The sequence below is a fragment of the Cavia porcellus genome, unplaced genomic scaffold, assembly GCF_034190915.1.
Source record: "Cavia porcellus strain 051 isolate PalLab524CR breed Dunkin Hartley unplaced genomic scaffold, mCavPor4.1 scaffold_11, whole genome shotgun sequence".
NCBI lineage: Eukaryota > Metazoa > Chordata > Mammalia > Rodentia > Caviidae > Cavia > Cavia porcellus.
The window spans coordinates 28,889,045-28,915,983 of record NW_026947494.1 but is presented as its reverse complement, the minus strand read 5'-3'; the positions used below and the strand labels follow the sequence as shown (position 1 = coordinate 28,915,983).

The following is a 26,939-nucleotide window of genomic DNA, read 5'->3' as shown; positions in this document are numbered from 1 at the left end:
GTCCAATGTGGGACAAGGGCCTTAAAGTCTCACTCAAGGGTCTGCAAAGATCTTTACTTTTCCAGTTATCTATGTGAGACCTATCTATCTTCACATATTTTAAACAAAACATACATCACCAGGTTAACTGCAGTAGCAGGTAGCAGCTCTGTTCTCTTCTATTAAGCTAAATATTAAAGATATGTAAAAATGTAAAACAAGGATATTCCTCTCACTGAAGTTTTTATTTTTCATAATTGATAGTTAGCATTTTACTAATACTTTAAATTTTCTCAGTTATAATTCCAACATAGCAAACACCAGAAGATGTGATTCACATACACAAAAACTCTTGGGTTCTCAAAGCTTGAAACTGTAAAGAGGTTTGGGATCCCATGACTTGTGAATTGCTGTCCTAATACACAGATACCACTTTTCTCATTGATTTGAAAGACTCTTTTGTCTGTTTTTCAATATATTTTGGATGAGAATCTTTTGTCATACATACACCAGTAAACATTTCCTCCCAGTTTTCATCATGCTTCTTACTTATGGGTGCCTGTTGTACTACAGAAGTCTTAAGTATGATACAGTCCTATTTCCTATAAGGCTTGTGCTTTAAACTCTCATTGTAAACAAATTCTGCCCTTCTGCAAAACCATGAATTTTATAGATTCATATTTAAAAGTTTGGCTTTTCATGTGTAGTTCTTTAATCCATGCAGTTTCAGGGAACAGTGTAGGATAATATATGTTTTCACCTTAAAGGTAACGTCACAATCCGGCAAAAATTTGAGTTTCCACATACACACAGGCCTATCTATTGTCAGCCCTGTAATTTGTATATGTATCTACTGGCCTATACTGGCACCATCACATACTGCTGTGTTACAAATTTCCAGTATTATTGGATACTGACAGGACTGGTGCTCACTCTTGTTTTCCAAAATTACTTAGATATGAATTAAAATAATCCTCCCCCCAACTCCAGTTAACAGATTTTGGAGTGTCAGAAAAACTACCAAGTTAAGTCTGCAAGCTACCATGTTCCCATCATAGGAGCAGGCCCTAACCAGCCCTTTCTGTGAAGTTCCTATCTCCCTGAGCTCAGTTTCCCCATCTATGAAGACAGACATGCGGTAATCGCCTCCACTTTCCCTCTCCAACCCCAAAAGCCTAGAATTTGGGTATGAAAACATTAAAACAGTTTAATCAATAAGGCACAGACTAACTGTAGTAAGGAAAGATGCTTCAGCATCGCAGATTATGGGAAAGTGAATTTGTATCACACAAACAGTAGCATATTTAAGGTCCTCTGTATAGTTTTACATTGCGAGTTAAGATTAGCATCACCATGACAGCATGGATCATTCTCAAGGTTTTAAAGGACTCAAAAATGGCTATAGCTTACAGTAAGAATTTCATTTCCTCTCAAGTAACTTCAGGGACAATCTTAAATAAATACTAAAGTAGTTTTTCATGTGGAAATTCTGCAGATGACTCAAGAAGGAAAAGAAAAAAGGAAACCTTCTGATGAAGCTTCTACAAGTTTTCTCATAGCACCAAAATATCAACTTTAACTCAGCAGCAATCAATAGAACATGCATTCGAATGTTACTGATCTTTCACTAATTCATATAGTTTTGCTTTTCTCTGTGATCAAAGTTAGGAATAAGCAAAATGTTTGGCAGGGGCTGAGAATACTACTCCTATTTTGAAATAGGGAAGGTGCCAGTGGGTTTTATAGAGAATTTCCCACTTCTGAACTACTAAAAGAATTATAGGAAGAAGGGATTTTCCCAAACTTCTCCTCCTGCAGTCTTCAATCCACATGTCTTCACACTCAAAGTAACTTCAATTAAGACCGCTGACCTTTAATAACATCAATGTAAATATGGTTATGTATTTTAAAAAATTAACTTGCCACAGATAAACGTCTGTGACTCATCAAAAATATTATTTTACCCTTGGCATAATACACATTAGTTTTCTTCTTCAGAAGTAGACTTAGGAAGCATTTTCCTTTAAAATATAATATACATTTCACTGACTATGCCTACCTCTATCTGCAAATATTTCAAATAAAAATATTTATTTCATTCAAATTCAGAAATATTTCTTATAAAGCCTTTGTTTAAAAGCACTTAAATATATATTATTTTACTTCCCCCTCATAATGATCCTCTATAAGTGGAGACAACACTACTATGCTAAGCACTGTGGCAGAGATGAATAAAATGAAGTTCTGAGAAGTGAGAAGACTTTTCAAAATCATGCAGAATTAAAAATAAGTTGACTTCGAATCATAAGATAAAGATCCTTTGAAAATTACGGCTGATTTTTTTTTTGGGGGGGGTCAGTCTGAATAGAAGTAAAAAGTAACTCCAATCAGTGTTCATAAGAAGCAGAAAGAAATCAAACACCTGCATGGTCAGTACAAGGGAAATCAAAATAAGTCTGAAAGACATTTACAGGACATTCTCTGTCCTCTAAGATGACTTCATTTTTTTCATATAACAAATTGTGTATGTGATTCTGTTCATAGTATTCCTATTCATACTTATGAACACTCATCTTGTTCAAAACAGAGGAAGGCACAGAATGTTCAGATGAAGCCCAGGAGGATGAGAGCAGAAGATGAAAACCTGGCTAGTATTGGCCCTGAAAAGATCAAGAAAGAACAAATGTGAAGAATGACAGACTAATGAGAAATACAAATGTTAGACAGTACACAAAATACATATCTTTAAATATAAAAGAAAAATTTAAAGTTTGAATGTGTATTTTAAAGATTATGCACAGAGTGATCTAAATAACTGAAACTACCTATTAGGTATCAGAAAGACCTTGCCATTAAGGACCCTACATATTTTAGAGCTCCTACAAGAGTTATTCATTTGATGACTCAAGTATGTAATTCCAAGCTACAAAAAGTACACATTTCAAGCTAAAGTTTAAAGTTGCCTTAAAGATCAATTTTTAAAATTGCCTACTTACTCCTAAAACTTGACTCATTTATCATCACACTTAATTATACTAGGTCACAATGATTCTCTACATTCCTTTTGACCTAATATTTACCATAGCTTCAGATAACTCTGAATTTATCAGCCTTATCTAAAAACTTTTCATTAAAAAAGTTTTCATCCCTCTAAAAATTTAAAGTAAAACAATAAAAATCTTAAGGTAGGAAAATAGTGAATTAAAAACACAATTGAGAACTCATTCTTTATAGTAAGTAAAATTCTGAACCATCTGCCACCTGTTCACGTCATACAGCAATACTCAAGAGCTGCCACGACATCTAGGAAAGAAGTGCCATAGCACATAATCTGCCTCTGCCTCCACAACTCAAGTCAGAGCAAAAAAACATAGGATGAATCTTAAAGATAATTACCAGTAAAATAAAAAATTCAGTGAACACAGCTAAGCCTTGAAGAGATAGTATTCTTGTAAAAACAAATACTCAATTACTGATTATCACCCCCAATAAAAAATACAACAATCAACAACTGGTTAATCAGAAGTAACTTTAAAATATGGAATAGAGTCTCATCATATCAGGTGGGAAAAGAAAAACCTATACTGATTTTAAAATGACCTGACTTTTTTTGTCAGATTCCAGAGCATAATAAAGTAAAAAAGAATGAAAAGCAATGTGAAATTCACAAAACAGCAGAAAGGGGCATCTGTATGTGTTAAAATAATTTAATTTTCCTGTACATTTCTATCCACATGAGAAATCAAGATATGCACTTTATAATATTTACCTGTTTTGAGACATTCAAGTCAATTCAGATGGCAAAAGTAGAATTCAATCACTAGTGAAATGTTTAAAAAATATATATTAAACAAAATGTGTCTTTATAAGATAAAAAATAATCTTCCACAATGCAATAAATTGCAAATCACTGAAATTTTAACTCTAGATGATTTCAGTTCAGTTTTTGGTTTCGAAATCTCGACACAGTAAGAAAACAAATGTTGGCAGAATTTCTATCTGTTTTTACGTTTTTCTTTCTTGCTTCGACTACTGGTTACACTGTTTACAGATGACGGTGGAGGTGCTTTTGCATGACCTGTAGCCTTGAGATGGTCAAAAAGTTTATTCCGGGATGGAAACTCACTATGGCAGGTTGTACAGCTGATAACATCACTCTAAAAAGGGAAGAAAATCATAAGTAACAGCAAGTGTTATCTGAGAATAGTGTTTTATGTTACAACATCAGGATTAAACATCAAATAATAATAAAACAAAGACATTTTAACAAAACAAAAGATAGCAACCAAAACAGGCTCAATAAAGGCAGATGTTCTTGGAAATTAAATCTCATTAACCAACATCATCATCTTTAAGACCTCTGAGTTTTTCAATAGCATGTGGTACACAGACTAAAATTTGTGCTTTACAACTAATCTTTAGATAAAGGCAGATGTTCTTGGAAATTAAATCTCATTAACCAACATCATCATCTTTAAGACCTCTGAGTTTTTCAATAGCATGTGGTACACAGACTGAAATTTGTGCTTTACAACTAATCTTTAGAGATGGACACATGTAATTTCTATCACCAACATTGTAGATTACAAAGTCATAGAAAACAAAAAGCTAATTGTAGTACCTAATATTTCTATAGTCCTTTTTTACTTTGAAGAAAAAAGGGAAGACAGCAGTACATATAAAAATTCTACCAGCATCCTGAAAAACCACTAATGAATCTGTGTGGTGCAGGTTCTTTGGGGAAGAACTCACCCAATATACATTTCTATCTTCAGAACATTACACTGCTTAAGCAAGGTCCACCAAAGAGATGTAAAAATGATTTTGACCTACCTGGATTTGTGGTTCAGCAGATACTTTGACAGATTTTTTCGTATCTTTGGTTTTCTTTTCTTTGGGTTTGAGAATACTGCAAAATAAGTTATCCAGCTTAATACAAAAATAAATGATGTACCCTCTTTAATGGTTATCTTGCTTCCAAGAACACTCAAAAGACGAGGTATACTTTAAAATGCTAACTTACTGATTTTAATGGTTAATTTACATCTCAAATAGCTTTGTAAACAACTTTAGAGATCAAATTAACTGCATAAAACTAAGTAATTTATCTAAAATAACTGAAACAAAAGCTAAAACAATATCTCTAAAATGAACTCTGAACATTATACAGTACATTTTTATAAAAAGCAAAGCATTTTATAGAAGCAAACCATCTTCACAACCAACCAACTAGTAATAATCATAAATAAGCTATAACATTAAGCATGGATTCACAAAACATCAACTTCTTAATCTGATTCAGTCTCTAATGGACATTCACAGACTCACCAGGAAATGAAAAAAACTGCATAATAATAAATTTCTCATAGAATTAAATTTGCTCAATATATGAAATCTATATTCATTAAAAGACGGCATCCTTCTATACTGATCTAGGTGTCCACATGGACCCTTTAATCCAGAAGCTGCCAGTCAGCCTGGTCAGGTTCCTCTTGTTCTGTTTACATCCTGAACATAACTCTATGCAAACTCCTCTGAGAACTTTAATTTTCTTTAGACTGTTATATTTTCCCACATTTGTGACAAACAAATTCTTAGGGTAAAAATCTAGGTGGAACAGTACTTATAAACAGAATGAGTTATAATAAATGAATTATGATAATGCTTCCAAGCACTTCATGGGTACACTACTCCTCAAGCAGAAACCAAAACACACCCTTCTTAAGCTAAATATATACCTAAGAACATATGTCTTTAAAGATGCTGACTAAGAGCATAAAACACCATTTGCAGTATTTAGTCAGCTTTGGAAACATTAAAATATAGTGCAATGGTATAAAAGGCAACAAGTAACAAAAAAAAAAAAAAAAAAAAAAAAAAACCATCAAAAATATACCATAAATATGTCTGCAAAATCTGAGGGCAATCTTGGGGTAAATAATTTGCCAGAATCTAATACCTAAGTCCTTCATTTTTTTTTAAAGCAGTACATGCCCACACATTTAACTAACTATTTCTCATTAGACAACTACAGTGTTCCTATCACTAGAGATCAGCAGCAGAGGGTCCAGCAGTGAGCTCTGTTATCAGGAGGCTGGCTAGCGCAGGAGGAGGAGCAGGAACAGGAGGTGGGTCTGTCTCGGTCCCGCTGTTCCTCAGCAGTGGTAAAGCAACACAAATCCTCTGTTTTTCTCATATCAGTAAAACAAAAAAACTGAACTGTATCACAGGTTGCTCAAATCTGAGAAGCCTTTTATACAAATGCTCACTTAGAAGCACACGGAAAGTAAATAAACACCTCTTAGCTTTAAGTAAGGAGAAGTTTTAGGGGTCTACATCCCATGTCTTGGCCTACCCCTCACTCCCTCCAAACAACCAAAAGGACCCTTACAGGATGCCTGGACCCCATGGAGATAAACAGGGTTAAATGGCAGCTTTCCCACCTAACAGCTTTTGTCCATGGATAAGTCTTCACTTAAAATTGTTTCTGTTTGTAAAATGAGAACAAATGTCTAGCATCAGTAAAACAAAGGTTAATTTCCCCTTCCTGGCTTCCACTCTCTACAGGTTTTCAAAGCTCTGGCATCTGCAGCTTGTGTAGTTCCTTGTTCTTCCTTTTTCCGCGGCTTCAGCCCTACTGTGGGCCTCAGTTCCACATCCCCTCATTCTTGCTACTGTATATAAATTCCCTACTCCCAGAAGGACACTACACCACCCCATCACTGCAGTTCCAGCCTTGAGCTTTTTCAGTTCACACTTCCACTTTACTGTGTCACATTCACTCTTTCTCACAATCCCGTGAGGACTGGAACCTTAGGCTACACTATTCCAGATCTCCCTTCAAGGAGTAAGCAGGATGAGCATAAGGATGAGGAAGCCAGACAGAAAAGAGAGCAGGAAAAAAAGGAGTGCCTCTGTCCCAAGCGAGCTAGCCCTAGAGCTCGGGACTCCATGCACAGCCTCTGAGCAGGAAGGCCCCAAGGTGCTGCCGTGCAGGACTAAGAAGCACAGATAATGACTGCCACTACCATGAAGATCTCTGGTGAGCGATGCTCCACAGCAGTGTGGTGGGAAAGAGACTGAGTGGCAGCTGTGTTCTCAGGAGTGTAAAGGAAAAAATACGCACATCAGGATAAGGGAAACTGGAACTGGACCAAAAGGATTCTGGTTATGGTGCTGAACTGTCTGAAAGCTTGCTGCTCTAACACTTTCTTCTCAACATACCGGATCTGTAGGCATGGCATGCACCTTTGTGTGTGTGTGTGTGTGTGTGTGTGTGTGTGTGTGCGTGCGTATATATATATATATATATATATATATATATATATATATATATTTATGTGCAGTTTACACTTAACTTAGTCATAAACGGATATGATATATAATATTCAGTGGTTAGAAAGTAACATGTAATTTTGCCCTACCTCTTAGCTTCACTTTTTGGACCATCACAGGGTTCGACAGTCTCTGTGACACTGACATCTTCTAGAAGACTATCTTCTAATTCTTTGGCATTGTCTTGATTAAAGTTAGTATCTTCTGGGTCAACCTTTTCTTCTTCTCCAATTCCACTTTCATTGAAACTGTCATCATAATTCTAGATATTAAAATATATGTGCCATTATAAACAAATCTACCTAACAATCCTGGTTCCTTATGTTAACAAATAATAAATGATAATAAACTGATAATGTCTCACACTCTTAATAAGAATAAATCTCAGGATATAAAAAGCAAGTAAGTTAAAAGAAAATATGCTCATTACAGATATTAGAGAAAAACAAAAAATAATTCACATATGTCTATACAAAGTAAATTCATAAAGTTCAATTGCTTGATTATGTGAAAAATTCAATGTGTTAGCAAAATGAAGAGAAAATTATACATACAGTTCAGTCCTAATTTATTACAATATTAATCTCTATAGATAGAATTAAAGAAGACAGATATTTATATTTTTCTACATTTTCCAAATGATCAATAATAAGCAACTACTTACTTTTACAGTCTGAAAATAAGAAGGCTATGAACAGGCATTATAGAAGAAAAATGTCTGGCAAACACATCTTTACTAAGTGCCAGTGTACGCTTTTGCTGAGTGGAAATCTGCTAAGCTTGTGCACATGCATAGTCACATACACTACCCCTTCCTTCTCTACCTAACCACACATATTCTGTCCCCCCGTCTCTAAAGGTTTTAGGCATCTATGAATTTCTGTCATCTTATCTAAGAACAAAAATACTGAGTCATGATCCTCATCATATACTAGCAGTTAATAGATATTACATGTAAGAGTTCATATTCAAATTTGCTATTTCTTTTTAAAAAGAATTCCAAATAGGGAATATGGCTAAAGGCCATATGTTACATTTATTTTCTTATCTCTTTAATCTCTTATTCCAGAATAGTTGTCACTTTTTAAAAATCCTTCATGATACCTGGCAATCTGATGAGTCTCGTCATTTGGCTTTGATTATTTGCAAATGACTGGTTTCAGGTTAACTATTTCTAAAAATAGTACTACAAAAATTATGCTGTGTTCTCAGTACATCACATCAAAAGACCAAGAGGCAATGAGTTACTTGTCTGATTTTCCGGAGATATTAACAAGTTTCATCATTTATTACATGGTTTTATCAAATTTTTAAAATCAATAATCTACAGAGTTCAACTTTGAGATTTCGTGAATATGCTATTCATCATCACAATTTACCCAGTGGATATGGCAGAAGCTATGACTCTTGCCTGGACCATTTATTAGGCTGGTAGCTGGAGAACTGTGATTTACTACCTCTGTGACTTGTGCCATCTGCATTTGTACTAACTCATGTTCTGGAATAAAGCTTTCTCATCTCCTTTCTTCAACTCTGTAAACTCAATATAGATAATGAGTTTTCAAATAAAATCAACTTATGAAAATATATCACAAATATTCTTTTTGCCTGACTCAAATGTTCCCAATTGGCAAGTCATGTTCTGAAGGTTTCTGACATATTCCCATCAGTTTCTGAGAAGGGTACTTTCTTTGGTTCCAGCATAAGAATTCTGGGCTTATCTTCTATCTGTCCCATCTCAGCACAGTCATTCATTCCTCAAACTCTGTCTCCTCCTTGAGGGGAAGGAAACTTAGAAACTAAGATGTAGGACCTAGGTTTGTTCACTGCTAGGGGTTATCATGGCTCATAGGTGCTAATTATTTTAAATCATAAATCCCTACCAATATCTCTAATTCCAAGCCAAAACTACAGTACATCTACATTTACATTCCCCTTCTCCCACAGAGAATATGGTTCCCAATAGTTCCTAATGAAAACTAATTTATTCATTTACTTTATCCTATAATATGTGCAAGAGCATCCTGAAATAAAATATCAAAAACCCTAGTAAGTTCAAGATTTACTTAATTTGACCTTTACATGGTTAATCTTATCTTTTAGCTTTATCTTATAGAAAGATTTCAGAGTACTGTACACAAAAGTTACTTGATTTAACATTTGCTTTTTATCAAAGTCACTGGTTTCTATTTACATTTGGTTCCTGTTTTTTAGGTTTTCTTTTACCATCCTTCTTAGCTTATGCAACTTTTTAAGTCATACAAAGAAACTTTCCCAATCCAGGCATGACCGTGTACATCTGTAGCCTCAGCACACTGGGATGTTGAGGCAGGAGAATAAAAGTTCAAGCCTATCCTGGGCAACATAGCAAGACTCTGTCTCAAACTACTTAAGTTTCTCAGTAATAAAAACATTTCTTTAATAACTAAATCATTACTAGTTTTAAACCAAATGCTCTTTATGAAATATTTTACTGATGCTGTTGGGCAGAATAAGTCTAGATAAACAACAACTAAACCTTGGATTTTCCTATTTCCAGATTTTAATTGCTGTCTTATGAGCCCAATCATCAGACACATCACACTTTTAAAATGCAGCACTGAGCTAATACATAACAGGATATTCTATATGTAAAATCTGTTAAGTACACAGTACCAATTAAATTAGTTTCATACACAAAATAGAGGGAGCAGTGAAAAAGGAAAACATTTTTATTTTCTTTTAATCAATTTATAACCAACATAAAGTTATGGAATGAAAGTTCTCTTTTTACAGACTACACTGAACAAACAAGAACACTGTTAAATTTTAGTTGTTATCTAATGTTAATAAATGTTAATGTTAATAAATGTTAATAAAACATTTCAAACATACCTGCACTGGCTTCTGTTTCTTTTTCTTCTGTTTTTTAGAAAGCCTAAAAGCAAATATAAATCAGGTATGTCAAATATTTGACTTTGTGAAGATTTACTAAGTGAAAAGAAAAGTCAAATGCTAGTGACATGCTGGTGATAAATAGAATATTTAAAATATTTAATAGTATAAAGCACAGGATAGGAAAGTGTACACACTGTCATTTTAGAGAGTAACTGTGGTTAAATCAATAGAAATGAATATTAACTAGCCTACATGTCAAGCTCTTTTTCAATACCATCCTGTATATTCATGTATATTCTGTAAGTTATATTTAACATCATTACCTACTTCAGCATTATATAATTTCACTAACTATAAGAGATGTGAAAAACATCATTGTAACAAAGCAACTTTTCTGAGATAAAATGGCATTTAAGTATCTTTAAATGTGACAAATATGTCTAGCAACATTTCATATTTTCAAGTACTTTTGTTTTGGTACATCTTCCATTTCTTCCTCAGAATTGACATTCAATAGATTTTCATCCACTTGAGATCCTGAAAAATTCTCTTCCTCCTCCTCCAACTGTTGTTTCAACAAGGCAACCATCTCCCGGTGTTTCTTTGACTTTTCATGATTCTTTATGCTGAAAAAACAAACCAGTATGAGTGGCTGCTCTAGGAGTCATTCACATGTCCAGCCATGCTGCTGGATACTTGCAACCAAGGTGGAACCACCAAATGTTTGTAGCTTTAAACAGAGCCACAGAAGGCTTTAGGGACCCTGGAAGCTCATAGCCAAGCTCTTCTTCCTTAGATACTAGCATTTCTGTTTTCTTCCTTGCCAATTACATATATTTGCTTTCCCTTTTGGGGGCCAAATTCTCTGTATTTTTGATTTTTCAATTTTTAAAATGAAAAACTTTTCCACAGTTTTCTTTTAATCAGTATGTGTTTACTAAGGCCTTGTATCTTCTAGGAAAGAGAAAAAGAGTTTTAAGAGTCACTGGAAATTGCGAGACACACATTCTATGTTAAAAAGGAGACCCCTGGACTACAGAGTGGTCACCTGAGGCTTACAGGGACACAAACAGTTTGCTTCCTTTTCCTTTTGCACCTTCTCAGGTCTCTCTTCCCACTCCTGCCACCCTTAAATGAGTTCAAACATATCCCTGAAACTATTCAAAAATCTAAAGGCAATGTCTGTTTCAGTATATATACAGGCAACTAAAAGAATATTTTATAAAACAGAACTGAGAAAGAAAGTTGGACTTGAAATGTTGTAGAAGTGGTAAAGTGCTTGTCTGGATTCTTCGGGTCCTGGGATCAATCCCCAGCACGCTCCTCCTCCCCAAACATAAAGAAACTTGTGATCACTATCTACTCTGTCTTCTGTTCAGCTTTTTGCTGTTTCTAGTGTGGATTACTACTTTTCCTCTCTACTAGAATTCTCCTGCAGACCCAGATCCCCAGGAGAAATGAGGACATCGTGTGTCAGTAAGTGCTCAAGATGATGTGAGTATGTAAGAAAAACACAGGAACTGACTTGAAGAACTTCCACTAGGCAAATCCAGAAAAACCCAGGTATTGACAAGGGCAAGAACAAATTATAAAACTCTAAAAAAACTCTAGAAAATTCGTAAGATTCAAAGGTAATAAACAGGAAAGAGCTAATTAAAGCAGAAGGGCAAATGCTGTCTGATATTCAAAAAGGGCAAAAAAAAAAAAAAAAAAAAAAAAAGCATCATTTGGCCACCAGCACAAAATAAAGACTAGTAGTGGTTGAGTATCTTTATACAAAATCCTTTGGCCAGAAGTGTTTTAGATTTCAAACTACAGGGCGGGAGGATTTTAGAACAGTCGCATATACAAAATGAGAGATGAGACCCTAGTTTAAGCAAAAAATTTATTAATGCTTCACATGAACCTTATACACAAGGCATAAAGGTAATTTTATACATTTTTACTTTTTTTTTATACTAAGGATTGAACTCATGACTCCACACTTGCCAGGCAGGTGCTCAGGCTGCTGAACTAAATCCCAAGCCTCTTTTTCTTTTGGTCTTTCTTGAGACAGGGTTTTGTTATGCAGTTTAGACTGGATTTGAGCTCACTGTTTTTTTGCCTGTCTGGTTTTTGTGGTACCAGGAATCGAACTCAGGACCTTGTGCTTGCCAGGCAGGCTCTTGTGTCACTAAGCTATATCCCTGGCCCTTTTAACATGCTACATACTAAATGTGATCTGTAGCAGGTCAAGTGTAATTTTCCCACTGGTGGCACTGTAACACTCATAAACTTTAAGATTTTAAATAGTTCAGATTATTACATTAGGGACTGATGTGGAACACATACAATGCTAAATTTAGGAGAAAATTTTTTTTCAACTTTTTTTTTTTTTTTTAATGGGTACCGGGAATCAAACTCATGATCGCCTGCTTACAAGGCAGGTGCTTATGCCGCTGAGCTAAATCCCCAGCCCCAGGAGGAAATTTTTAAATGAAAAAGGTATTTGTAGAGTTTTAAAGTGTCTCCCCACAGATTAAACATGCTTCCAAGGGAAACTGATTGCAAGGAAAAAATATTAACTCTACATAGAAAAAGTGGACGACACTGGACGATCAAAACAACTGCCACCCATGAGGAATTAGGCGAACTTTATATGCTTATTGACTGGAAAATGACACAACTGAAGTATCATTCCTAAGAAGGTATATACTGAATCTAATGATGAAAAAATGAGAAGTTTCTATGAAAACAATCTCAAAGGACTAGTATACTGGATTCTGTACTGAAGTGGGTAACACTGGAATAGATAAGATGAATAAAGGATCAACTGGCAAAACTGAAATATGGGCAATAAATCTAACAAAAATACCCTCTCAATGTTATATATAAATTTCCTAAAGTTGATAACATATTCTTATTCTCAAGACATACAGAGCTAAGTATTTAGAGATAAAAGAGCATTATATAATTAACTTACTCTGAAATTATTCAGGGAAAAATACTGTGTGTGTGTGCGCACACACGCATGCGTGTGTAAACGGAGAGAGAACATGCAAATGGGGCAAAACATTACTGACACATACCTAGAATATGCCATGCTCTTGCAACTTTTCTTTAGGTATGATTTTATTTTTCTTCTCGTTTTTTGGTACCAGGGATTGTACTCAGGACCTCATGCTTGCCACGTAGGTGCTTATGGCACTGAGCTAAATCGCCAGCCCTTCAAGGATATTATTTCTAAATTTAAAAAGTAATTTTAAAAACCTCGCTGCTGTTTTTTGTTTTCTTGTTTCTAACTTTTTGTGCTTCTTGTCACTCCTGTTACTACCCTGTCATTTTTTTCCTTGGGTTTTTACAGTAAACCTAGTGTGATTCCCACTAGCTGATTCAATTCCTTTGCTGTCCTTTCTTCCTAACTGTAGGTTCAACTTTTTTTTCCTGGTGACTCAACCCTCATTTTCTCCCATGTTCTTCTCCCATCCTTTATAATAGCATCCTTTCTTATGTCTGTCTCTGTCATTGTTCCCACAAGATGAAATGCATCCATTTCAACAAGTAGACTCCTGGAGGACAAGTTCAAGTTTCTAGTTTGGTAGCAACACCCTGAGGAAACAGCAATGACTCAAAATGAGTCTGATGCCAACAAGCAGAGATGAAGAGATCTGGTGTAGCCACCTTGCCTGTGTGACAAGCAGAACTTCTGGAAACAGCCTGTGTATTTACAGGGTAGCTATCACTCAGGAATACTGCAAGAGGGAGAACTGGTTTAAGAGGCTTAACTGCTGATACAAATGCGTCTTTCTCTGCTAGTGGACAAGATTTCCATCAAGAGGACAGGAAAGAGCTGGTGGTCAAGTGCTACAAGCACAGTCCTGAGTACCTTCAAAGTGTTATACTTTGCCTCTAAAAAAAGAGAAAGTTCAAACATCATACACTTACGCCTTTTCTGTTTTGAAAGATTTGTCACATGCTGGGCAGTAAAGATCATCATAAAACTCAACGTCCTCGGCTTCATCATTGTCTTTATCTGTGAAAGGGAAGTTTATAGTAAGAATTCTGCATGGTCGGAAAAGGAGTCCCCAACTGCCCAGGCAATGATCAGTACAAGTCTGTAAGGGACCAAGCCAAACAGTAGGAGCTAAGTAGACCAGCAGTAGGCCAGCAAGGCAAGTTTCAGCTACTGTCCACTGCGCACATTACAGTCTAAGCTCAGCCTCCTTAAAGATCAGTGGGCATCACAGAAGTACAAACACCACTGAGAATCGCACACACAAGCAATCTAGGTTGTACCTTCCTTGAGAATCTAATGCCTATATCTGAAGTAGAGCCGAGGCTGGTGATGCCAGTGCTAGGGAGCAGCTGTGAGTAACTGTGTAATTATTCCATTACATATTGCAATGTAATAACAGAAACAAAGTGCACAATAAATGTAATATGCTTCCATCGTTCTGAAAACATAATCTCATGCCCCATCTGTGGAAAAACCATCTTCCATGAAACTAGTTCCTGGTACCAAAAAACAGGGAACTGCTGCATCAGAAAACAAATCTGAAGTACGTAAACAAATTATGCCTCTTTAATAAGGACCTAAAGTTGAATACACATTAGAAACTAAAGTTTGGGGGGGGGGGTTGATACTGGGGTTCGAACTCACAATCTCACACTTGCCAGGCAGGTGCTTATGCCACTGAGCTAAATCCCCAGTGCAAAACTAAAGTTTTTCTATTGCTTTACTAAGAATAAATGGAGTCAGGATTTGATGGCCTTTCAAAAGGCACTATAACGGCAGGCTTACAAATAAATCTCTTCCTTCAAATTTTGCTCAAAAGAAGATTCAGAAAATCCTCAAAATCCTGGGTGTAAAGCAGGCATAATGCCTTGGTCCTGTAATCCTAGCATTCCAGAGGCTAAGACAGGGCCATAAGTTCAAGGCCAGCACAGACTATCATGGGTCATTCAAGGCTAGCCTGAACTGCATAGCAAGACCCTATGTCAAAAAACAACTGAATCAAATACTATTTTATTCTTACAGATTAAAACTTAGCTTTCAATATCATATCATTACTGGATATATGGAAGACAGCTTATTATATGTAAGGTCGAAAATTGTCTTTTACATCTTTTTCATAAGCTGAAACTCTGGAAAGTGAGGATAAGGGTGACTACTAGATGTGGTGCTACTTTTCAGTGTTAATTTCAACATATCATACATATGTAATAACCTTTAATTAATCAACAGTTAAAATGGAATGCTAGATTTGGAAAAGTCTGGATCTCAAATAGGTTACATGTTCTCAGGAATAGCTTCTCAGATTACTTTCTCATTAATAAAATGGGCATAATTCCACCACTGAAACCTACATTTAAAGATCAAAGGACATCCTGGATGCGAAAAGACTTTAAAAATTATAAAACTAGCCAGCCAGTCTACACAGTGAGACCCTGTCTCAAAAAAAAAAAAAAAAAAAAAAAAAACCACTGTGTAAATTAGACTATGTCATGTTCATTAAGTCATTATAATTTACACAAACTATCTCTGATTCATTAACAAACACTTTATTTCCTAATCATTTTGAATAAAAAGATTTGTTTTATCATTTGGGATATTATTCTGAAAAACCATACTGTAGATAAGAAAATCAGTAATGTTTAGATCACTTTTTGACCTACAGAAGAGCTAGAGATAGAAGGGAAAATAAGGTATACAGCTATTTTTAAAAATTCCTCTGGTTTGATTTTGTAACTTGAACAACTACTTCTAAGATAACAATATGTTATTTATCAACTATTGATTTCTTACTGTTTTTTTTTTTTAATTCTGTAGTATTTCTACCTTTTTTCTGTTTTGCTTTTCTTTAAAAAAAAAATCCTGTACCTTGGCTTTTAGAGGAGTCACTCACCTGTATTCCGATGACAGAGGCAGTGAAAAGAAATATTTGGCACAAATGCCTCTCCATAAAGAGGGAAATGAGAGAGGAACGGTTTATACATACCACAAAGATACCTGCATAATTCTGCTTTCCTGGAAATAGTTTCTATAAAAACTTGACCTACTCCTTAACTGCATCTTCTTCATTAGCTGGCTGGTCAGTCTTACTCATGAATACGCACACCTATCGTTATATTGATGCAACTAGAAACACAAACTATTTAGAACACAGACTGAAAAGTTTGTTAGATCAAACTATCTGGATTGGAATACTTCCATATACTGGTTGTGTGGAGCCCAAACAATATTATTTTTAGTTTTAATTATTTACCACTTATAAACTCAGAGATTTCACATAAACACCCAATTAAATTAAAAACAAATAAAAAACGAAAACTCTGGCACCATCCTGGCAACAACTGGCACTCTGGGTTTCCTTTCTCTCTCCAGTTCCCTATCATTTAAGATGTTGGCCCCTTTAGTGGTTCCTCTAGGCACCAAAGTACACATCCTTATACAAGCAACATTTTCCAAAATTTCCTAAGAAATCAAGAAAAATTACCGTCCTGTCCATGTTTGAGCTCATGTTCCTCCACTTCATTTTCATCTGATCCATCTCCAAACTCCTTTTCATACTGTGCCTCCATCTCCTGGAGCTCCTTTTCCATGTTGGCCATAGTCATCCAGCTCTGTTCTTTGTACTGCTCCGCCAGTCTAGACATAAAAGCACAGTCAGCTATGCTGACAACTATGTCTTTGCATGTTTTTCACTTCAGAAGCTAAGCTTAAAATCCATCCTCTAGAGAGCGCCCAATGCTTACAAACCTAAAAACCTATGTTCAGTTAAAATAAGAGCAAAGCCACTAAAATCTGTTACCTGCTTAGTGTTAATTGCTCTTCTAGATGATATTCTAAACTATACCCTTTTTTTTTTTTTTGGTCTTTTTCCTTTTTATGGGTACCGGGGAACGAACTCACGACTGCCTGCTTCCAAGGCAGGTGCTTATGCCGCTGAGCTAAATCCCCAGCCCGCTAAAACACACATTTTATCAACTTTTAAAAGTTTTCAGATGACTGTAATTCCTAAGTGTCATGTAATGTACCAACTTTCAAAAGATGGTAAGTAGAGTGAATAGAATTTTTAGTAGAGAAACCATATGTAAAAGAATGCTATAGCTAGGCACAGTGGCATACATCTGCAAGTTGGCTAACTTAAGAGGGTAACACAAGATCACAATTTCAAGGCCAGGTTGGGCAACATAGAGATTCTGTCTCAAAATAAAATATAAAAGACTGCAATGTAGCTCAATGGTAGAGCACTTACCTAGCATCTTCAAGACCCTGACTTTAGTCTCCATGTGGAAGGGCGGCTATAATGATCTACACTTAATGCTTTTACAGTAACGCTTAATAACAAAACTTTAAGGGAATGAAAATGCACTAGGCATCCCATAGTACCAGCAAAGAGGCAGTCTGCATGGTGAGTCAAAGCAAGGTTCTGGAGCAGAATTCTTGAGCCCAATTTCCCAACTGAGTAACTGACTAACTATATGACTCTCGGCCCATCTGTCTCATTTTCTCACAAGAATGAGGAACACAAAAACCAGAAGTTACTCCACAAAATTGCTGTCAGGAAAACAATAGGAATCTTATACAACGAGTAAAAACTCAATATTAGTTATAATTGAATTTTATAAGAATCTACAAATGACCTCAAGTATAAAGGAGCTTTGAAAGAAAACATCCAAATTAAAATAAAACATTTTACATAGTAAGTGAAAAAGCACTACCAAAAAAATACCTAATGCAAGGAATTAGAAAGAAAGAAAAAAACAAAAAAAGGAATGAGGCCAGAATGACAAGTGAACTAGACATGAAAACCCACGATGGCACCCAGTCATGTCCTTCCGACCCCCAACTCTGCTGAGCAAAGAAGCGAGCACCCAGCACACACTGCATACTTGGCCTGCTTGAGCTTCTGCCGCCGCCTCATCTCCTCGGCCTTCCTGGCCTTCTCAGCATTCTGTTCCTCTACAAGCTTCCGATGAGCCTGCACTCTCTTATCTCTTTTACGAATAAAAGCTACCAGCTGACGCACAAGTTCATTTTTCTCTTTCCTGGCTTTGTCTCGAATTTTTTTGTTTTCCTTTTCCATGGCTCGTTTCTCCCAGCGATTGGAAGCTTGCCGGGTATCGTATTCTTCCTTCCAGGCGAAGTTCTTTTGAGTACAGAAACTCTGCCAATATGCATAGAAAGGATGGACTACCTAGTGACAAGGAAAACAGGTAAAATTCTGGGTTTTTTAACTAAAGAATTTGTAGAAAGACATTAGTATTCATATATTACTGATGCAAAACATCTTCTAGTAAAATGCTTGCCTGGCAAGTGCAAAGTTCTGAGTTCAATTCCCAGTACCAAACTATCTTCTAGTTTTCTTTTTTCATATATACAACATTACTCAGTCCATTTACAGCTTTTCAGAATAAATCGTTCCTCAAAAGATTTAATGAGAAAACAGTCTTTCTGACCACAGAATGAGAACAGTCTACAAGCAGAAAAGGTAAATAAGGGCAGCACTGAGAGAGCTGCATGTTCCTTTAGGATAAGAGAGGAGAAAAGGTTATAGGATAGGACTAGTATGAATTTTTAAAATCAGAAAATGGGAAAAAGACATAGTTATAAATGCTAGTCATAAGATGCAATGCACTTTTCTTTTACCGTATCATAATCACTCTGGGAGTCTCCGAAAGTTGGAAAATCCTCAATATCATCCTCTAGTGCAGATTCTAATTCTTCCCTTGCAATCATTTCAAAAACATTACGATACACGCTGTAAAAGCCCTAAAAAAATCAGAAACACAAATTCTTAGTATTTTTAGTTTAATTGTAGAATAAGATTTTAAAATATAAGATCAACTTTAACACTGAAAAATTACAGTAACTGGCTATGGTCACTACAAGTACATTTGGTTTAAAATGGAACTTTTTAATGGGCCAATAGCTTATATATGTTTATATCACTTTTCAAAATGGACACTGCCTCATATTACATTCTAGAACAGTATTTTTAAATTTTCTTTTTATCTGAGATTTAACTGTTGATTAAAAGGTCTACTTAAAGGTCTACTTATCTTACCTTTTCATCATCCCCATAACCAGAGTAACAGGTAACAGTGAAATAGTGAAGCAAATCTAAGCTGTCATCTTGATATTCTCCATCAAGTCCTCCTTTAAGTAAGGCCTCTCTATGATTGTCATACCTTTAGGGAAAAAAAGGCACTACTAATTAAGGCTAAATAAATGAAAGTTCAGAGGAGCTTATTATTCTGAATCAGTCAAAATATTATTGGATGGGTATCTCCGTCACTCTGCCCCAGATATATCCAATCCACAAATGAATACTTTAAGGAAATATAAACATAAAAAAACTTAAGTCTTCACAGAACTACAGATTAAAACTATGATGGGACTTCTAATATGTTATATAACACTAGCCCATATAAATAGCATAATTTAAAAAGCTAAGGAATGTTTATGATTCTCCCTGAAAGGTAGATGCATTTTCCCAAGAAAGAAAGATTATTAAACAAGACAGAAATGAAAATAATCTGGTCCACAGACTTTCTGTACATTTGTGACCTATTATTTATCAATATCCCTCAGAACAAGGCTCATACGTGTGTACTGACTTATACTAGTGGGTTTATACACCCACTTTACTCTTCACAATAACTCAGTAAAGGTAGTTATCCTACAGCGGAAAATAGAAGTTCAGCAGTATTAAATGGTGTATTGTCTAAAATCAAAGTCCATGAGCAGCAAGGCCAGAATTCGAAAGTAGGTTTCTTGTGCTAGCAAGACCAGGTTTCTGGCCACCGTGTGGTACTGCCTCTAAAAACAGGAGTTTCCAGGCAGAGCCTTAAATAAAAAGTAAAGAAGTACAACTTACATCCAGAAAAGAAGCTAGACAAAAGGAACTCAGTAATAAATCCTGCTTAAGAGAAAGTTTAAGATAAATACAAGCATTTCTAAGGTCAGATTTCTGAATTCCTTGAATAAAGTTTAAGTTTCTGATTTTCCCATAAAAAGTTCTTGTAAGAATTTTCTTGACAGTCTTTCTCTCTTAATAGGCAGTTGTTCAGTATAATTTTTAACACAGAAATGATTTGTACAGTACCTGCATTGTTCCTTGTAATAGCAAGCTCTTGTGTGATTACAACAGGGTTTTTAAAAATATCCCTTTATAGCAAAAAATTTATTGAGAATCTAAAAACTCAGAACTTCAAACATAGAAATTTTTGTCTGAGACTGAGATTAAATTATCAGATCATTTTTGGCAAATCTATGTATTACAGCTAGGGATATAGCTCAGTGGCACAAGTGCCTGCCTAGAAAGCTAAAAAGCACAAGGTCCCGAGTTCAATTCCCAGTATTAAAAAAAAAAAAAAAAAAAAAAAAAAAAACAACTATCACAGATGTAGAAACCTAACAAAATTTCTTCACATAAAATTAGTTCTCTGGAAAATATTCTTTTGTTGAAACATTTTAAAGATGAATCCTTCCTGACATCATTGCCTGGGAAAGCAGACTGCTTTCATGCATAAGGTTGTTGGAAACCCTTCATTTCTGACAATTTCTGAGAATAATTTTCTGTCGGATTTTGTAAATCTGTCATATACCAAAAGGATACCATTTAGTGAGAAATCACTTGAAGTATTAAAATTAAACCCACATAATATCATTAAGTTTTCTGTTTCATTACTTATAAGGTCACATAATTGGAATAATCATCTCTAAAGTTCTTACTCCACCATTTTATTTTATATAGCTAATAGGAATGTACCAAAGTCATTTAATGTATCAAATGAAAACAACTCTATGTTGACAATTCCTTCCAACCAAATAAACAATAGTATGCAGAACACAACACTCACCACGCTCTTTCCTGAGGGTCACTTAACACATCGTATGCTGCTTGGATTAATTTAAATTGTTCGGCTGCTTCTGCAACATTATCCATGTTTTTATCTGTAAAAATAAAGTCAGAAAAATTTGGTCATCAGGTAGAAAACACACTATAAATGAGACTTCTTCCATCACAAATGTCATAAACAGATCAAGAATATACAAAATAAAAATAACTAGGGAAACACAAAGATCCCAGATTACAGCTAATAATCAGATAACTAGCATCTATCTGTAAGCTGTGCTGTATCAGTGGACATTCAATCTGGAAAATCAAAAATGGAAAACCCTAAGTAGTAAACACTTCATTTTTAGAAGAAGTATAATAAACATTAGTTACAGAAATACTGTTATTTATTTAGTGCTAGATTATGTTTAGTGTTCATACTGTCTTTAAATTTTTCTTTCTTATCAATGTTCACTAAGAGAGAGACGACTGACAGACTAACCGACAAACTGACCAACCGCAGTTCATAAACTTAATTCTTTCCATGGTTCTGATCACAAACTGTATCCAATTTCTTCATAAGGTCAACAATAAATGTAACCACTGAATCTGATTTACTTTGTAACCATTCAGCAAGAGACCAGATTCCTGGAACAATGAAGTTTGTGGACTTGAGGTAACCTTTTTTCTTTAATTGTGCTTCATTAACCATCAAATTCAGAAAGCATTTTTGCCTCGCGTGGCAGCCAGCACTTAGTGACCCCAGCCTCAAAGCAGTCACAGCCTTGTGTAGTCCCCTCCCTCATCAGCAAGCTAGCCCATGTGACCAACAGCAGAGGCAGGTGTGATGACACTTTTTACCTCTAAGATGAAGTTATGAAAGACTTAACTTCTGAAGAAGTAAAGAAACTTACAGAATTACAAAAGATGAGTTTCTATCTTGGGTTCTGGCCCTCTCTTGGAGCACTATGGGAGTAAGCAGCTGCCACAGCGGCCTCAGTGGCCCAAGGAGAAACTGGGTAAAGAATGGAAGACCTTGGGGACACAGGCAGTGGGGAACGAAGGGTTCCCAACAACCTTATGCTTGAACGTGGAAGCAGCATACTTTCCTAGACAATGATGACACAACCTCATAGAAGTCATACACTAAAACCATTCCCAGATTCTGAGCCTCAGAAACTATGGAAAACTACATAATGTGTAGATACTTAGTGTTCTTGTTTTAAATCCTAAGTCTTTGATAATTTGTTACACAGTAATATACAATGAATACATTCAGAAAGTAAGCTATTTTGAAAAACTATGGAGCATGCCAAAGTTCCTTAAGCTACAACTCAATACCTTCTAACAGGCTAGAAGATAAAATGACACAAACTTTTCCCCCAGACAGTGGTGTAGCTTTACCATCTGTTTAACTGGCTATGGAGGGGTAACCTGCTCCTATTTCTCAGGCCCCACCACACTGATACCAAGTCCTACAGGTGTCCTTCTACCCAACACAGAACTCTTAACAAGTCTTCCCAGACCAGTACTTTGCCATGGCTCTTTTTATTCAGATACTTTAATATGCAATGTTTTAGAATACATTGAGTAAAAATAATCACCACTCCTATAGCCTCACTCTATACGAGTGAATCTAACCTCCTTTGATAGTGCAGTCCAGTTGAAGATAGCCAACACATCACCTCCTAACCCATCCTCTCTGCCTTGAGCACTCCCATTTCAAGACAGATACCAATAATCAGAAAGCCATCCCTTACTCCTAACATTATCATTTTAATCACTTTAACTACTGATGTGCAGCACCAGATTGTTATATTGAATTAATAGTTGAAAAGTCACAACTATTATTACTGATAAGCCAATTACTAATTATATAATTGCTTACCTGGCCATGCTCACTTATTCCTCAGGTTTTCTTTCCTTCCCTCCACCTGTACTCCCACTTCAGGTATATGCCTACACATCATATCTTCAGGGACCCATTTCCTGGATGACTTATCCAATCTTCAACCCTCACCCAAATTTAGTCCAGGGTGAATACCTGGGATCACCTTGTTTACCCTCATTCAGCCCTTCTTTCACCAGCTGAAACTGTCCATTTCCTACCAGTGTCTCCTGCAGAAGACCTTTCCTGCCTCACTCACATGGCAAACAGCTTAGGGAAATAGCTGTCAGGTGAATTATTGAAAGCCTGCTTTCATGAGGTATGATCTCACTAGGCAGGACTGTTGATACTACTGGAGAATTTTCTCAGTTCCTCTATGAAAGAAACAAAAATACTTTCTTTCCTTTTTTTAATAATATGGGAAAGTTTTCCTACATTTATTACATTTTTTTGAAGCAAAGCTTAACCCCAGAAACACTAATGCAATGTCTCAAACATTTGTTGAGCGACAGAAAAATTAATGAGCCAGCAAAGCATTCTAAACGCATGTCTCTCCTGAGAGAGGAGAAATACACAAGGTTTGCATTTGCAACCAAAATATATTTAGGATGCCATGAAATATAACGTCCAGCAAAGATAAATGCATTCCGTTCCCGACAGCTTTGGTTTCAAAGTCAGTATTTTATGCTTCTTCCTTGTACTGATTCCCAATTACTCAATAAATGTGGCAATTTCTCCTTTGCACTAGCTCTCCCACCTAGACCTTATGCCTGCTCCTGGTCTTGAGCCTGGCTCGGGCCCTATCAGTCTATGGTAGCCTCTCCTCGTTTGCCTCCAGCCCTCTTCCAGCCCTTAGGTGCCTTCAGGGTACCTTCTCCAAGACACCTTAATAAAAACAGCCAGAACGCTCCACCATTGGCAAAATAAATAAACCAGGGTCCTCAGCCTAACAGTCAAAGCCAAACTACGATTCAAAAACGTTGTCCTCAAAATTACTTATGCTTTCGGTCAGACAATGAATCCTTTGCATCTTTCCCACTCAGAAGGTAAAGGACTCCCAACTTCTAACTCCCAACTCAGTTTCTAATGGTAATTCTCTATTCCTCTAAGAATATGCTCTATAGTACACTAGCTTTCTTTATTTTAGCCAGTTTCTGTTCAACTCTAAGACACTTTATCTTGCTTCTGCTTTTATTTACATATTATACACACATAACACACATATACACGTTTACTTCCTCTGCTGATAATTGTGTAACATTATCATTATCTCTGTCTTATTCCATCAACTATAGACAACTCCTTTGACTTTGGGGCCCTACATTTCTGCTGATTTCCCAACCCGTTTTTCACAAAATGTCACCTTGTACATCTCTTGGGGACTTGCACTTTTCCGAATTCAGATCCCACAGAATGCAGCCAAGCTCCATTGAAGAGAAGAAGCCTCTCTGCCTTTCAGTAAGGATAATTTGCTCCTTGAATTCCTGAGGCGGGTACTAGTTATACTACTAATCCAACCCCCACTTATGTAGGTTGTGCTACGTAGCCTGCACTTGTAGCTGACTCTTCGTATATGTAAGGCATGTTTTCCCAGCCAGATTTTGAGGTCTCTGTCTTAGCATTTCAGAATCTACACTACACACTGCGTGTATTGGAGACTCTCTGACCGTGTTTACTGATTAATGCCAAGATGAAAGCCTCCTACTAGAAACACTCAAAAAACAGACTCTACTACGGTCTCAGGTTCCCAGTCTGGAAGACATAAAAGTCATACGGGCCTGGACTATAACCAAATAAAACATCCAAAGGAAGCACACTTTAAAGGAAACTGGCACCAGGAAAGACACTTAATTAGAAATGCTAGTGTGAAGACTCAGGTCCAAACTGAAGCGCGGAGCTTGTGTGACCAGCCTGTTAAAAGAAAAAAAAAAGTGCGCATCCTTATTTAAAAACCTCTCCCTGGCTCCCGGTCTTAATTCAGCCCAAGTGGAGTTATAAACCAGGCGGAGTTCAGATCGTGGAGGCGCCAGTCCCCGCTCTCCGGGGCCGGGAGGCGGCCGTCGCGGCACCGGCAGACGCGCGGGCAGAGCCGGCGAGGGAAGCGGCCGGCGGGGTGGGCAGGGCCGGGGGGTGCGCGGCGCCGGTCCTTACCCGGGTGCCATTTCAGGGCCAGCTTCCGATAGGCCTTTTTGAGCTCCTCCTCGCTGGCGTCGCGCCGCACCCCCAGCGCCTCGTAGTGACACTTCATGGCCGGGCCGGGCGGGGGGCTCTGGCCGGGGCCCGGGGCGGGACAGGGGCCGGGGCCCGGGCCGGGGCGGCGCCGGCTATGCCCTCCTCCCGCGGGAGCCCGGCGCCCGCACCCGGACAGCCAGTGAACGCGGCGGCGGCGGCGACGGCAGCGGCGCGGGGCGGCGGAGGCGCGCGGCGGCGGGAGGCGGCGCGGGCTGCGGCACGCGGGCGCGCTGAGGGGGCGGCGCCGGCGGCCGCGGCTCCGCATGGGCGGGGCCGAGCTTCGCCCCGGAAGAGCCGCGCGGGAGGAGGCGGGGCCTCGGCCGGCCGGGGGGGAGACCTCGGCGGCGGCGGCGGCGGGGGCGGGGCGAGCGGGAGACGGGGCGGGGCCCGGCGGCGGGGCCCGGCGGCGCGCCCGACGCAGGTGTCATTGTGAGGTGCACAGAAGGCGGCCTGCGCGGGGTGCGGGTCCGGCAGCGGACCTCGCGCCTGAAGGGGATAGGACTGGGAGGGCAAGGGTCCTGGGAAACACCGGGGTTCTGATTTTCAGCTGAGCCCCCGTTTCTACAGAGGAGGCAACTCACGCTCCAGGTAGTCAAGTGACTTTTCAGGATTCCTTGAACAATAAGGTTGTGGCATCTTTCCCCGGTCACTTAATCAGGGTTCCGACTCTGTTCGTCTTAGCCAGTATGTCAGATGACAAAAAATGGTTGTTAAATTGTTTATGGAACAATATAAGGGCGAAGCATCAACATAAAAGTGACACAAAAACTGTACTACCAGTATGGATGATCTCTCCAACTATCGCTTTTGTGGGGGAGGGGAACGGTCTTGCTGTGTAGTTCAGGCTATGTTTGAACTAACTGTGTAGATCAGGCTGGCCTTGAACTCGCAGCAGTCCTCTTGTCTCAGCCTCTCCAGGGCCGAGATTACAGGCATGTGCTACCACCTGGCTAGCCGTCACTTTTTGATCTTAACTGTCTGATCTCTAATTTTAACCATCCAAGATTAGGTTCAGAAAATAGTTCTGGGATTTTGTTGATCTAACTATTGCTGTGCATTTCGTGGTAGCGGATCTGTACAACTGTTGCAAACATTTAACAAATGTCAAAATAATATATCCTAATTATTAAAATGCATTAATATACTAATACATTTCACTGTAAGGTGGAATGTTTACAAGTGTCTGATTTAGCACACACTTATTTGGCAACCATGTATGGTCAAAGACAGTAGGGTTAGTTGTGTTGCTAATATGTACTGTATAGGGTTGGGAATACAAGCACTTTGGGGAATTGTCCTTTTTCACTATTATCTTGCACCCAATAGCAAACATAATCTAAATCTCATCAACTGACACCACATACATTGCTCATCCAACTCTGCACGCACTTCTTTTCCAGACATACATCATTCTATATAGCCTAAGCCAGTAGGTGAACTGGTAATAGACATTGACAAGTTCTGAGTTAGGGAAGAGGGCCAGGAACTTTTCTCATCCAGAGAAGGAACTGGGAGACAAAATATTTTTTCTCCTGCAACTGTATTTGATTTTGCTTACTTTTGAAAGTTACTTGACTCTTTTTTTTTTTTTTTGAAGAGGATTATTACAAAAACGTTTTAAAAACACACAGCATATAAATTTCAGCCTAAAGAAATATCTGTAGGAATAAATTGACTTCTAAATACAGCATGGGCTCTGGAGGTGATCTAACCCAGAGGAATTCTCAAATAAGGTAACAAAATGATTATGAAAAAGTAACTTGCAACAAAAAATCTCTGTACAGAAACTGGTAATTCAACAT

At 37.4% G+C, this 26,939-nt stretch overlaps 1 protein-coding gene across 2 annotated transcripts; it reads right to left on the bottom strand.

The window, feature by feature from the left end:
• Positions 1 to 205: 205 nt before the first annotated feature.
• Dnajc21 (DnaJ heat shock protein family (Hsp40) member C21) lies at positions 206 to 25,319 on the bottom strand. Of its 2 annotated transcripts, XR_010050433.1 has the most exons (13): positions 25,057 to 25,319; positions 21,040 to 21,133; positions 19,242 to 19,365; positions 18,824 to 18,946; positions 18,067 to 18,371; positions 16,668 to 16,819; positions 14,116 to 14,203; positions 10,659 to 10,817; positions 10,189 to 10,231; positions 7,404 to 7,576; positions 4,813 to 4,888; positions 3,749 to 4,136; positions 206 to 2,639 (listed from the first exon to the last, which is right to left on the bottom strand). XR_010050433.1 is itself a non-coding variant. In XM_063258058.1 (12 exons), exons 1-12 carry the CDS (start codon positions 25,151 to 25,153, stop codon positions 3,975 to 3,977), a joined length of 1,596 nt encoding a protein of 531 aa, XP_063114128.1. In that variant the 5' UTR covers positions 25,154 to 25,319; the 3' UTR covers positions 3,492 to 3,974. The 2 variants fall into 2 exon arrangements, 1 of the variants encoding a protein (XP_063114128.1); XM_063258058.1 differs by lacking the exon at positions 206 to 2,639 and having other exon boundaries at positions 3,492 to 4,136.
• Positions 25,320 to 26,939: the final 1,620 nt, after the last annotated feature.